This window comes from Nyctereutes procyonoides, unplaced genomic scaffold (genome assembly GCF_905146905.1).
Source record: "Nyctereutes procyonoides isolate TBG_1078 unplaced genomic scaffold, NYPRO_anot_genome, whole genome shotgun sequence".
Classification (NCBI taxonomy): Eukaryota; Metazoa; Chordata; class Mammalia; order Carnivora; family Canidae; genus Nyctereutes; species Nyctereutes procyonoides.
In genome coordinates, this window is record NW_026575133.1 from 24,535,355 (window position 1) to 24,550,257 (window position 14,903).

At 37.1% G+C, this 14,903-nt stretch overlaps 1 protein-coding gene across 8 annotated transcripts in view; it reads left to right on the forward strand.

Moving 5' to 3' along the window:
* PLEKHA1 (pleckstrin homology domain containing A1) overlaps window positions 1-14,903 on the forward strand; it is a 55,528-nt gene that overhangs the window by 37,955 nt on the left and 2,670 nt on the right. For 5 of the 8 annotated variants that reach the window (XM_055346275.1, XM_055346276.1, XM_055346272.1 and 2 more), the window contains exons 7-11: window positions 3,661-3,804; window positions 5,350-5,418; window positions 11,811-11,875; window positions 12,507-12,570; window positions 14,190-14,279. In XM_055346275.1, the coding sequence (XP_055202250.1) occupies window positions 3,661-3,804; window positions 5,350-5,418; window positions 11,811-11,875; window positions 12,507-12,570; window positions 14,190-14,279 (432 nt within the window). The remainder of the gene's footprint in view (window positions 1-3,660; window positions 3,805-5,349; window positions 5,419-11,810; window positions 11,876-12,506; window positions 12,571-14,189; window positions 14,280-14,903) is intronic. The other 3 variants (XR_008667109.1, XM_055346277.1, XM_055346278.1) reach the window with 1 other exon arrangement.

Below are 14,903 nucleotides of genomic sequence, written 5' to 3' on the forward strand. Positions count from 1 at the left end.
TGTTGGACAGAGTTCCTTTTCCTTTTCCTTCTGTAAATAGTATGAGTAGGAAAAACCCACTTTTCCTTCCCTGCAACTCCCACACTCACATGCTACTGACATCAGAGGTGTGAGGTTTCCCCTACACTAAGCAGTTCTGCAACCCTGGCTGTGTGTCCTACAGTTTTAAGTCAATTCTGACAGTCGGCCTGGATCCCACAGGTTAAAGGGTCAGTCCCCTAAAACTGCCCTCCCATCCCTTCTGATGCCAGTTGAAAGTCTAGGTTGTTTACCTGTGCTTCTGACGGAAGGGCTGTGATTGGAGACAGGATGTGACCTTGTCCCCAGATTTGATTAATTTGCTAGAGTGGCTCTCAGAACAGAAGAAAACATGTATTTACTGTTTACTGGTTTATTATTAAAAGGATATGATAAAGGATGCACATGAACATCTGGATTAAAGAGATGGGAAGGGTGTGAAGCTTTTGTCCCCTTTCTGGGACTCTCTTAAATGTTCACCAACCCAGAAGCCCTCTGAACCCTGTACTTTTGAGATTTTTATAGAGGCTTCATCATATAGGCATGATCAACTCTGTTTCTAGCCCCTTTTTCTCTGGAGAATGGCAGGTGGGGCAGAAAGTCCCAAGCTTCTAGTCCTAGCTTGGTCTTCCTGGTGACCACTCCCCATCCAGCAGCCCACCCAGAATCACTGCATTGGAACAAGAGATGCACCCAGTGCTTATCACTTAGGAATTTACAAGGGTTTTAGGTGCTATGTGCCTGGAACCAAGGGCAGAGACCAGTAAGTATGTATTTTTCATTATCCATAAATCCTATGATGAACATTCTTGTAGCAAAGCTTTAGAGACATGGAGAATAGTTTTTTTAAAGAATAAAGTTCTAGAATAAAATTGCTGAATCAAAGAGTTTGCAAATATGTGTAATTTTTTTAAACCTGTTTTTCTACAACCTGACCTAGATGAGCCACACAGATAACTGGAATTTTGACTCTGTTCTATCACAAAAGTACTGATATACTAAGTCATATCTTATTTGAATATTATGAAAAATATAAAGTCATAAAAAGTTTTGAATGAAATTAAAACTTTTAGATGACCTTAAATTTCTTGTGTTGCTATTTGAGTGAATGAGTTTGTAATGCAAATTGAATTACCAGTATTGAGAAACCGGGGATCCTGAGGTAATGGATTGCTGTCACCAGCCTTGGGCATTTTTCCTTATCTGTGTGCCTGTTTGGACTGAGAGGACTTTGGCACTTTATAAACCTTTTAAATCATTTTATGCACCATATTTTTCAGGTCTTCTGTCAGGGAAGGGTGATTAGAGGCTACTGCATCTTAAGATATTAATTAATTAGTGCTCCCTTTATTCTAGATAAAGGGTATATTAATGAACAAAAATCCATGTTCTAGTGGGAGCTTACATTTTTCACCAAAGTTGGATAAAAGTATAAGCTAGTATTGTGTATGTGTACTTTAAAAAAAAATGATTTTAACCTGTAAGACTTCTGGTTAAAATAAAACTAGACTAAGCTGCTTTTACTTGTCTTATGTCTTATGCTGATATAAGCAGTAAGACAACTTGTCTATAGTTGTATTAATATATTATATTTGTATCTCTGGCTGTTTTAATTTTGTATAGAATTAAGATTTTGTTATGTTTTAATTTTGGTGTAGATTATTCAGTAGGTTCTAAGATTCCATAGCAGCTGCCATATTAAAAAGATCCCAAAGAGTTTTTGTTACTTTTTGATTTTGTAATATAGCTTTTTAAATTATAAAGAAGTATTTACTCATTATAAAGGCATTTAATTGCTATAGTAAGAAAATGCCAAACTCATTTGCTTGATAAATTTATTCAGTGACTATTGGATTAGCAGTTAAGTGCTGGGATTACAAAATTTAAGTCCATAATTCCTGCTGTTGACCTGTCTATGTATAACAGGTTGAAAATTTCTCAAGATAAGACTTGAGTATTAGTTTTTCTCTTGAAATTTAGGAGTCATTGAAAATACATGCTTGGTTGGTTGGTGAGATTCTAGATTATAACATGTTGCATGTTATAAATAAACAGAAGCCAGTCCTTGGAGTAGCATGAAAACATGAGTATAGTTAAATCTTTTTTTTTTTTTTTTTTTTAAAGCACTGGACTTGGCATGTTAAAAAAAAAAAAAACCTGCAGAATTTTTAGATTCTAAGAGCAAGGAGAACATCTGCTGGCAAAGAGTTTTTAGACTTGATATTAAAACCATAGTTCATAAAAGGAAAAATTGGTAAATTAGACCTCATCAAAATTGAAAATGTTTGCTCTGAAAGACCCTGTTAAGAGGATGAAAGGAAAAGCTACACAGTGGGAGGAAATACTTGCAAACCACATATCCAATCTAGCACTTGTATGTAGAACATATAAGGAATTATCAAAACCTAGCAGTTAAAAAATAATCCAACTAGAAAATGGGCAGAATTCATGAAGAGAGATTTCATCAAAAGATAAAAGATACACGTGTGGCAAAGAAGCTCTAGAAAGGCCTCTCACTGTCTTTAGTCAATAGGGAAATGCAAATTAAGACCACACACCTCTCAGAATGACTCAGATAATTAATAACCCAAATGCTGACTGCTGACAAGGATGAGAAGAAACTGCATTACTCGTACATTGCTGGTGGGGATATATAATAGTATGGCCACTCTGAAAAATAGTTATGGCAGTTTTTCATTAAACTTATGATTACTGTACAACCCAGCATATATACTCCTAGGCATTGGTCCCAGAGAAATGGAGACTTATGTTTACATAAATCTATTCATGAATGTTCACTTTTATTCCTAATGGGCCCAAACTGGGAACAACTCAATGCTCTTTAATAGGCAAAGTGTTAAATAGCCCATGGCCAGACCATGATTGCTACTCAGCAGTAAGAAGGGATGGACTAGTGATACAAGGAGCAGCCTGGATGAGTCTCCCGAGAATGCTGGTGATCTCAAAAGGTCACTACTGTAGGAACATTTGTATCACATTGCCTAAATGTCAAAATTATCAAGATGGAGAACAAATTAGGGATTGCCAAGGGATTGGGCATAGGGACTCTAAAGGGGTAGCCCAAGGGAGCCTCGTAATGATGAAAGCTTCTGTATGTTGTCATGGTGGTGGCTTTACACAAAGCTACATGTGACAGGATTGCATAGAATGATCCATACACAAAGGGAAATGAGTGCATGTAAAACTGGTGAAATCTGAATAAGGCTGGTTGTGGGATGTTCCCGTAGTTTTGATAATGTACTGAAGTTATACAATTTCTCTGTTGGGGGACCTGATTGAGAGGTACATAGGACCTCCTGTACTTTTTTTTGAAACAACTTCCTATATTAGTGAATCTATATAATAATTTCAAAACCAAAATTTAACCCTTTCTTCCCTCTACCTCACCACTCCACACGCAAAGCACTGGTGGCAAAACAAGAGAAATAGAAATCTGTGGTTTTTTAATGATGTGAGTGTTATGGATAAGTATCTCAAATTACTTAGAAAACTCTATACCTCAAAATCTGTGTTCCTAAGTGAACTAAGATTTAATTTTAAGATTTTCTACTAGAATGACAACATAAAATACAACTGTGCTTTGAAGCTATACAAGCAAAGAATTTATTTGCTTCATTTTAGAAAGAAGAAGTAAATGAATGTGGTGAAAGTATTGACAGAAACAATTTGAAACGGTCACAAAGCCATCTTCCCTACTTTACTCCTAAGCCACCTCTGGACAGTGCAGTCATCAAAGCTGGGTATTGTGTAAAGCAAGGAGCAGTGGTGAGTACCTGGACAGGGTATGTATAATGAAAAATGAGTCTCTGTTAGCAAACTCTCACCATACAAATCATTTGCTTTGTTTTCCAAAAGGCCCAAAGTGAGAGACCAGTGTGCTGAGGAGTCAGGAGATAGAATAGGGGTGACTCTATGTTCATAACTCAGTGCTGTTATTTTCTTTGTCTGTGGGTGGCTGGATAATGCTTATTGCCACTGACTTTCAATTTTGAGTGAGCTTTCCTAACAGTTTATCCCAGACGTTTTTCTTACCAATCTTTCCTCCCTTGGGAGTGGGTCAGAGAAAGAGAGCTCTATCAGGGAGGTGTTAAGAAAAGAGGGGTGTGGGGAGTGGGGAGCAGGAAGGCTCACTCCATTTGGTGTTGGGCTGACCTCAGTTGAATTTCCTGTGACCTTGGGCTTCTTACTTAACCTCTCAGTCTCTCAGTTTCTTTTTAAGGAAAATTAGGTTATAAAACCTGCCATCTGGAGGTTTTTTTTGAAAGATGTAAATTTAAGATAGTATTAGCACAGCACCTGGTCCTTAGTAAGAGCTATTAGCCAGATCCTCTCATTCAACCTGACCTGTAGTGGGACATTGTAGGAAGAACAGGTAAATTTTCCGGTAATTTCTAAGGTTCCAAAGTACCTTCCCAAAGTTTGTCACTCTGATGTGAACCAAATTGTTAGAATTTCATGAGAAAACAAACTTTAAAGTTTGAGAATTTAAAAAAAAAAAATTTTGTGAGTATAGAAATACTTAAAATTCTATTGGCAGTTCTATTTGACCTCACATCACTTTTTGGTAACTTCAGTTAGCTTCGGTCAGCCAATGGAAAAGTTCTTTCATTCCTAATCTACTGACTTCTAAGCCGAGGGAAATGAAGGGGAAGTTCTGAGAGTCTTTCACTGTAGCAGGTTTACAGGTAAAGTCAGAGTCTCATCAGGCTGTGACTGGCTTGTGTTAATTAGGGCTTTTAGGGAGACATTTCCTTTCGTTTTACTCCCAAGTCCAAAATAACAACCCTTAGAGATACTGAAGTGCTTTCACGAAAAATATATTTCAGCGACAAAAAAAATACTTGTACAAAGTAGGTTCACTTTATTAAATATTTGTTGCTTTACTACTAAGTATAAAGTACCTGAAGAAAGATTCTTGCATTTTACAGATTTTACAGAACTTAATGTGGTTTAATAACATTTCCTGTGCTTGCTCTTGAACTCTTGATGGCATTTAGTTTGTGGGGTTGGGGGATGGGGAAGTGTTTTGTGTGTGTTTTTTTTTTAACTTTTAGAGCATTAAAAATATGAAACCATATTATAGAATTATATGATACAGACTGAAAGCTAGCTACCAAAGTTGCCTTAGGAGTTCAAGGCCTAAGTTGCCAAAGAGATGAAGTTTTATGTATCTCCTCAGTAAGGGAGGATAGTGAGGTTTTTCAGTGCCTGACATTTCTGATTGTGGGTTCATAGCAGAATATTTAAGTGGCTGTTAACATTTGACATTCTTAGAATCAGAAGTCTTATGTCTGTGTTCATCTCTGGTAGATGAAAAACTGGAAGAGAAGATATTTTCAATTGGATGAAAACACAATAGGCTACTTCAAATCTGAACTGGTATGTTGCTCTGTCATAAATGTTGCTTTAAAATGTTTGAGAAGTGTTAAAACACTGTGGTGATTTTAATTGTGCATGTGTAGTTTCTTGTCCTGTTTTCTATTTTTAAAATCTGGTTTTGAAAATTACAGTTCAGGGGCAGCCCTGGTGGCTCAGCGGTTTAGCGCCGCCTTCAGCCCAGGGTGGGATCCTGGAGACCCGGGATCGAGTCCTGTGTCAGGCTCCCTGCATGGAGTGGAGCCTGCTTCTCCCTCTGCCTGTGTCTCTGCCTCTCTCTCTCTCTCTATGTCTCTCAAGCATAAATAAATAAAAAATCTTAAAAAAAAGAAAAAGAAAAATACAGTTCAGTTTATTTGGTTCTGATGTTTTAATGATAATTTTGTAAATGCATATTAAATAAAAAGATCATATTGTCAAATATGATCACCTTAAAAAAATAAAAAATATCAGAACTCCTTAGTCTACAGATTTCTTCAGAAGGGAAGCTGGAAGAGATTGTAGGAAACCCAAGTCTTTAAAAGTCAACATTTTAACTCTGTGTTTCTACTTTCTTTTGTCTGCCCTCTCTTGATATTTTTTTCCTGTTTCAGATTGACTTTTTAAGTTTCCTCATATAAGACCTTTTTGTCCTACCTGAAGGTGGAGTCAAAGAAATTTTTTCACTTGAGTAACATCCTTATTTAAAATACTCTTATCACATAACCTGAGAGTTCTGCAACAGATTGTTGGATAATTTGAATGCTTTTTTTAGACCTTAAATGTCTGTCCTAGTTCTACTTGTTTTATGGGACCTTTGACTGGGGATCATACCCTTTATTGGTGTGAAGGCACAAGAACAGTACTATCCAGTAGAACTTTCTACACTGATAGAAATGGTCTGTATCTGTATTGACCAGGTTTGCTGGCTACATGTGGCTGGTGAATGCTGAAAATATGGCTGGTATGACTGAGGAATTTGACTTTATTTAATTTTAAAAATAAAACTGATTGTTTTTAATATTTTTAAAATTTAAATAGTTACACATAACTAGTGGTACTGTATTGGACAATAGAATAGATAATAGGAAAGGAATATTTTGAGATTCATCTCAGGTGTCTGTTCTTCTTGGAAGCTTTCAGACTCTAGATTAAGTGCCTTCTCCTTACACACCATGGTTCCCTATGCCTTGCTTCTATCATAATTCTTCCCACTGTGTTTTGTAATTGCCTGCATACTTGTCTTTACCAGTTGCTTATGCGAGCTTCTTGAAAGCAAATATGTCTTTTATACCTTTTTTATGAACACAGCACCTGGTACTTGGTAGATAATTAGTAAGTGTTTTTGAATGAATGAGAACGGGGATAGCATGGCAAGAATATCCATTTTAACATGAGTATTTAGCCTTTCTTAGACATCAAATTCTAAGAGCCTCAACTGGAAGTAGTAGTTGGCTCAAAAAGTATCAGACTTGGTGTCTCAGAAGGCTACACGTGTGCTTGGTTAGTAGGTTGATTCATTGCTTTTAATTAATGGCAGTACTCTTGGGAAGAGTCATTAATGCAACAGACATTCACTGAGCTTTCCATGGCTCTGGTGCACTGTTCTGGGAATCAAAAGGACAATCAGTGATGTTCTGGCCTTTTTCAGGAGTTCAGTTGTGCCAGAGAAGTTGACATGTACCCCTATCACCCACAGTAATTCTAATGAGACAATGATCATGAAAATATTTACTAAATTTTGAAAACTAGCATGTAGACATGATGCTATAAAATTTGAGATGAAAGAATACTGAACTAACAAAAGTGGTAGGGAAATGATACCATGTGTATTTAAGAATGTATTAAGCATTTAGGAAACACAGATTAAGCTGGAATCTTTAAATATATTTTTAATTATTTACCTTTATCAATAACTAAGATGTGCACTCCCCCCCCACACACACACATTTAACATTTCTGAAATCTCAGGGTATCTTAGAGTTGCTGCAAGAGGGGCAGTCAGGCAGCAGCTGTGTGATAGTTGGCATTGCTCACATGCCCACAGCACCTCTGGGTAAGATCTGGAAAACACCCAACATCAAAACCTACAGAGAAGGTACTGGCAGCTCAGAAGAAAATCTCAGGGACACAGTAGAACGTTCTTAAGAAATGAAATGCTGCATCCTCAACACTCTTTTTGTTTTATCTTATTTTTTATTTATTTATGATAGTCACACAGTGAGAGAGAGAGAGAGAGAGAGAGAAAGAGGCAGAGACATAGGCAGAGGGAGAAGCAGGCTCCATGCACCGGGAGCCTGATGTGGGATTCGATCCCGGGTCTCCAGGATCGCGCCCTGGGCCAAAGGCAGGTGCTAAACCGCTGCGCCACCCAGGGATCCCCCTCAACACTCTTTTTGACACGAAAATGATATGGAGTGAGAAACGTTGACATTGATGGCTCTGAGTCAAAAAGATGATTCAAAAGAGCTGGAATCTATGTACCTACATAGGGTCAAGAACATAGATGACAAAAATCGATACTTAGTGTGTAAAAGGGCTCTTTTATGAAATCTTTTGGTCATGTAAAAGTTTCAACAAAAAGTAGTTAGTGTTCTGAACCCCTGTATATTCTTCATCCAGATTTTGTAATTATCAACACATGGCTAGTTTTGTTTGTTAGGTACCACCACCCACTCCCCCTTTGTATTTTGAAGTAAATCCTAGACATATTATTTCCTCTGTAATTATTTTAATATGTATTTCTAAAAGATGAAGAGTTAGAAGCTTTTTTAGTAGGTATGAAGGATTTAAGTGCACAAATGAAAAACTGGAGAAAATATCTGTCATATATATCAGGAATAAAACAATATCCCTAAAGGGGATATTGCCCTCTTTTCCTCCCATTAGTCCCCAACAATTCAGATCTACAGTGTTGTGGTGAGGCAGATCGATGTACTTGTTCATGTGGTGGGGCAAGGGTGGAAGGATCTAGGGTAGCCTGGTGTGGGGCAGTCAGGACCCGAGGAGGAGGAGGCTGTCCTCTTGGGGGGTTAGCCCAACATGGAGTAGGGAGGGGAGCACATCCACACTGGGAAGAGGGGAGTATGTTGACATATGTGCTTACTGATAAAATAGGAAAATATATTAAGGATAATAGAAGGCCAGTTTCTCACTGTCAGTAAAGGGAATAATAAATATGGAAAAGGAGAAAACTTTTGTATTAGATTGGAATTGATCTGACCATTTAACATCTACAGATAGATGTAGAATGAAATACGATGTAAAAGTATTCATGTGTTTATACACACACACACACACACACATACTTCCTCGCTCTATGCAGCTGGAAAAAACCCACTGGAAGAAACCTAGGCTCATGGAGAAACGGCAAGACAGGAGAAATGAACAAAAACTAAGCCTGGGATGTCTCGTATAAGAAAACAAGTACTCATGGAATGCTGTGGATATGTCAGAAGGACCCAGAATCCAGTGTGAAAACATTCCACCTTACCAAATTGGAGGCATTTTGAACATCAAAATAAGTAATGATGGTAATATATTATTGCCCTTTGAATAAAATAGGAATCCATAAACCCACACGGATATAAATGAGTTGAATGCATGAGTGTACATACATACGTATGATGAGGAACCAGAGATCACAAAGTTTCAAAGTCCCTGTCTACAAAATACACTAAGTACAAAAAGGGAATGAGTAGCTTTACAGTGAGAGATACTGCTGGCAAATACCACTCTAATCAGGTGATCAGATGATTAGCGTGGACTTCATCAGTGATGAGATGAATTAGGATTATTTGCTACTTGCCGGGATAGCTTGAGAAGGTTGTTGCCTCATTTCTGTGATGTTCCTGCCAGAGATGCCGAGCCTGAGTCTGATCTTCAGGAAGGATCAGACACACCCAAATCAGGGACATTGTCCCGAAGAAGTGCCCTGGAGCCTTCAGGAGCATCGAGATTGTGGAAGTCAAGGGCAGAGCAACTGAGGAGTAAATGCAGTCTGTGATTCTCAACTGAATTCTTTTGTTTTAATAAAGGACTACATTCAGGGGACACTTTCTTGATTTCAGTGGTTGTATTGTGATAAGAGGATGTCTTTGTGGGAAATACACTCTAACATGAAGGGCAGTGGGAGCCAGGTCAGCAGCTCACTCTGAAATGGCTCAGGAAAGGCAGGTCTTTGTGCTATGTTTTCAGCCTTTGTTTGTGGTTGGTTCAGAGTTTACAGAGAGAGAAAAACAAGGGAGAAAAAGAAGTAAGAGACATGAATAGACAGTTGATTTGCAAAGAAATGTCCTTTAAACATATATAAGATATTCAACATCACTTGTAATTAGAGAAGCACAAGTTAAAACCTCCCAGAAGTATTTCTGCTCATCTATTACGAGAAAGCCATGGTGGAGTGAAGACATGGGAGGTCCCTTCCCCCCACCCGAGCAAGTATAAGTACTGTTCTTTAACAGAAGGAATGTGGAACCTTGGAGAGATGGAAGATTTCAGAGGTGGGGCAGGGATAGCGTAGGCTGAGCCTGAAAGAGCTAATGGTGACAGAAAATAAGGAAGTGACTCAGAGAATGATGGGAACATGACAAAAGGACGCAAACCCGGCTCACAGGAGCTCCCAATGCTCAAATTTGAGCACCTAAATAAATAATGATAGTGATGGTTTACAACCCAGAGAATAAAGTCAAAGAGGTAAGTGGAAGGAAAAGCATTTCCTTAGAGCAAAAGTTCAGCTAATATATGTAGATGAATTGATGGAATTGGACAAAACAACAACAACAGCAACAGCAAAAACAACCCACCATTCAGCAGCTACTACAGTAACGATCTTTCAGACAAGAATCCTCCAAATTTGATAAAACTAGTGGACAGAACAATGATGGAAAGCTCCATGCATCTCACTCACCCCAAGATACTTGATCATGACAAAGGAGAAGAAGGTAACTGTCTAGTTACTGGCAAACCTGGCCGTAGGAGATGAGGGTTAACCTCTCAGTAAGGGGACACACCACTCTCCCGCGCTCCCTGAGAATGGTGGGCTGAGAAGAACGTAGCACATCTGTGGTTTCCCACCAACACTGAATCCAAGCATGGTTAACATCAGACAAAGCCAAATCAAGGGACATTATACAAAATGATGGGCCTGGACTCTTGAAAACTCTAAAGATTGTGTGAAGGAGGAAAAAAGACAGCAGAACTCTTCCACATCAAGGACACAAAGAGACGTGACTGCTAAATACAAGGTCTGATTCCAGATTGAACCCTGGAGCAGAAAAGCTGTAGTTCTGTTTCTGTCAAGGATACTGCTGGGCAGTTAATGAGCTCTGAAGATGGTCTGTAGGTTAGATAATAGTACTGCCAGCGGTGTGTGGAGTCTCTGGTCCCCGTACTTGTACCGAGATTATATGAGAGAACATCCTTGTTTTAGGAAATAGACATGAAACTATTTAGTAGTAAAGTGCATCCTGTCTATAACTTGCTTTCAGACATTTCAGGAAAGTATATACACACACCATTAGTCACGTAATATGAACACAAACAGAACAATTTAGCAAATGTAAAATGTTAACATCTTGGAAAATGGGGTACAACCTATAGCACCTCTTCTACTGTTTTTGTAAGCCTTTTATATTCTGAAATCATTTTAAAATTAACTGTTTTGTAAAACTTAGAGATTTGTGATTTTTTAAAAATGTTCAGCCATCGTTTAGTTTTTTTCTTAGTGCTGCATCTTAATCTTAAGGGGTGATAGTGAAATAGGGCATATAGTATTTCATAGAATGTGTAGTATAAATATGCTATTAGGAGTTAGTTGTGTCTTGTATCTAGTTTTGTAACCCTAGATGAAGTACTTAACAGGTGTGAGGCTCTGTTTCCTCAGGTGAATAGTCATGCAGGCATTATGGGGTTGTGGAAAGTTTAAGTGAGGTAATTGTGTTTAAAAGCTAGCAGATGTCCTGACGCTTAGTAAATGTTCAATAACTTGTGCTTGTTAAATAATATACTCGTGTAAAAGTGATATTCTTAAAATGAGAACTTTAACTCAAAGAAGCTGTGTATCCGCTACTCTGGTGCTTTCTGTATCAAAATAACATTCCAGAAAAGGAAGCACTCCACTTACAGGGTACATAGGGGTCTATCAGGGTAAAGTCTGATGGTTTAATGGCTTTTAGTAAGCTACACTGTCATTAAGACCAGAAATAGTGTGAATACGGGTTCTATGCTAGTTTCCTTGTTTCAAACTACAGTGTTTATAAGGTTCTAGTGTTTGAGCTACTCTGATGCTGGACGCTTCTGGAAGGTAGATTTAGGTCAAGAAAGAAGCAGTTTTCATACAGATCTCCATGTAAGACAACTAATTCTTAAAAGGATTTTGAGAATATACCTCATGTATCTGTTTGCTTTTTTGCCAGGAAAAAGAACCCCTCCGTGTAATACCACTTAAAGAGGTTCATAAAGTCCAGGAGTGTAAGCAGAGGTAAGCACCAGCCCTTCCTTAGTTCCTGGAACATCTAATTAATACTCATCAGGGCCTAGGTTTGATTGATGTGTACAGATGATATTTTTCTGTGTTTTTTCTAGTGGTGTTTTCAACTCTTCATTGTTGGGATATGCTTGAACTTACAAAATCCTCAGGTTAAAGTTTTGAGATATTTTTTGTTTCATTTGAAAACTAAAAGTTAAGAATCCCTAGGCTTATCAATGGGAAGGAAAGAATTTAATATGAATAATTTGTCACATCTGGCAGTCTGATGTTCTACTAGTTTTAATATTTGGAAGCTGCTGCAGAATAGAGCTTTTTGTAAGGACACATGTTAACTGTGCCAGTGTTTCTTTGAGCAAACTGATTTATGAGCAGTAGAAAACTTTGAATTTGAAACTACTTTTATGAACCTTTTCTAAAAATATATATAACTATATAAAATATGTGAAATTTAATGTAAGAATAAATTGAAAAAGATGCTAATTTGGTTTTACTCAATGACACCAGTATTTTATTTCTATTTATTTTCTTATTGACATATATTTGGTACTAGATAAACAAGTGAAAGAAACACTATCCAACAACTGCTATTTACGTGCAATTGGACGTTTGTTTTTGTTGACAGTGACATAATGATGAGGGACAATCTCTTTGAAATTGTAACATCGTCTCGAACTTTCTATGTGCAGGTGAGATACTTTTTTGGAGATTATAGATTCTCCCACCAAGAGATTAATAATTTTAGAAGTGAAATAAATATAAATAAATTTATTGCTTATGCAAATAAGAAAAACATGGCAACTGTAATTCACAACTTTAAACAAAAGTTATATATAAAATTATTGGTAAGTCGTATGTTTAGCAAATTAGGGGTACTTTTTGCTCCAAATTGGTACAATAGAAATTAAGTAGTATTTGTGGGAAGGGAAATACTGTTTTAACTTAAACCCTAACTTTCAGTTCGGATCATTTTGCACATATTTTGGAGTTTTGATTGTATCATTTTTGGTAATTAAAAAAATAGGATCTAAAATTCCCACAATAAAAATAGACCATAGATCTCACTGTTGGTAGATAGACATCTTGTTATTTAAGTTTAAAATACACTTTTTACTTACCACAGAGAATTAGTTAGATTTAAAGTGTTTTTTTTTTTTAGAGGACATTTGTTTTTACTTTATAAAAGTTACATATGATTATTGCAGAAAATTTGGAAAATAGAAAAAAATATGAAGAAATGACATAAAACCCAAATCCCACATTCAGGAAACTATTCTTATTTTAGTACCTTTTTAAAGGCATATGTTTTTATAACAAGTGGGGTCATATGAAGTACATGGTGATATATTCTAGTTAATGTATTATATAGTCTTTTTTCCCACATCATTAAAAATCCTGTAAAAACTTTTAGGACTGCACCACGCTCTATTATAGGGATGCTCCATGGTTAAACTGTTTCTCTGCTACTCTGTAACTGATTGTTTTCATAGTTTTTGTACATTTGCTATGATCAGCAGTGTGGTGGTGAACAGTTTTGTGTTTAAGTTTGCCTGGGTTTCTTCTTTAGATTAAGTTTCTAGATCAAGAATAACTGTCAGAGCATAAATCTTTTTAAACCCCCATTTTTGCCAAATTGATTTCTGGATTTGTACTTTACCTTTGCCTGCTTTGAATTTTTCCTGTTAAAATTCCTTGCTAAAATCATTGGTTCAAAAGAGTATCTTGTGACTTAAAATTTTGGAACAGAAGTGAAGGGCAGTATCTACACCCCTCTCAGGGCCTGTTTAAGTGGATTTAAAGTCATAGTAAAGTTTTAAATTCATATTGGAAGGCCATGGCCTATCAAGGAATATGATACTTTGGAATATGACTACCAGTACTTTTTTCTGTATTTAGTGGAGTACTAGAAATGCTGTTTAGAAAAATAATACATAACATGATGTCAAAATGTTTTTTTAACTATACAGTTAACGTTTATACCCTTATAATGGATTCAGACAATATAACAGTAGATGGAGCAAAATGAGGTTTGTCTGTGACTCCTTCCTCTCATTTTCTCTCAGAAAGTATTCATATTGACACTTTTGGATGTGTCTGGCCTTAAAATATCAGGTGTCCAACTTCTGTCTCTATAATAACGTACCTGCTAAACCTGGCTTTAAAAAGCGATTTCTAAAATTTTTTGGCACCATTACCTTGGGATGATCTTGTTGGCACTGTAAGTTTCCAAGATGAATACGTTAGATTTATGGATGTAAGAGCGGATTTTGAGGACAAACTGACTGAATGAGTCCTTTCTCTCCCTTAGGCTGATAGTCCTGAGGAGATGCACAGTTGGATTAAAGCCGTCTCTGGTGCCATTGTAGCCCAGCGGGGGCCTGGCCGATCAGCATCTTCTGTATGTTCCCTGTTCTCTGGGGTGGTACTCCTTAAGGCTCCCCCCATCCTGTCCCAGTTATTTTCCTTCCTCTCCCCCTAATGCTTCTGGTTTCTTTCTGTATTGAGATTTATTTGCATGTTGACTTTCATACCAATTGGACTTGCAAAAAAATAATGCATTTCTAATTTAATGCTTCCTTGTAGTGTTATGTATACATAACTTTCTGTGCATTGTATTGTCTTAAATGCACAAGCAGGGCAACTAAAGAATGAACATTTCCTTGCTTTGTTTTAGAAGTTCTTACTTGTCACTAGGTCTAGATTTGTTACAACTTGACCAATTCTTAGTACGGGATGTGGCCCAATCCTGTAAAGTGCCTGAAGTTGTAGCATTACACAGTTTGCTGAAGGCCCAGTTTCCTCTTTACTCTAATTTCAGTTAGGGATTTTTTGACTTCCTGGTGCCCTAAGACCATTGAGCAGCTGAACCCTGATTTAATACAATTTCATGTTCTCAACCGCTGTTTTCCATTACATGTTCTCATTCTCATTTTCTGGTAGGGTAATTAAAAAACCACAGCTTTTCACTACCATAATTATCTTTGTGGTAATATGTTAATAAAATTGAAATGTTAAATGTTCT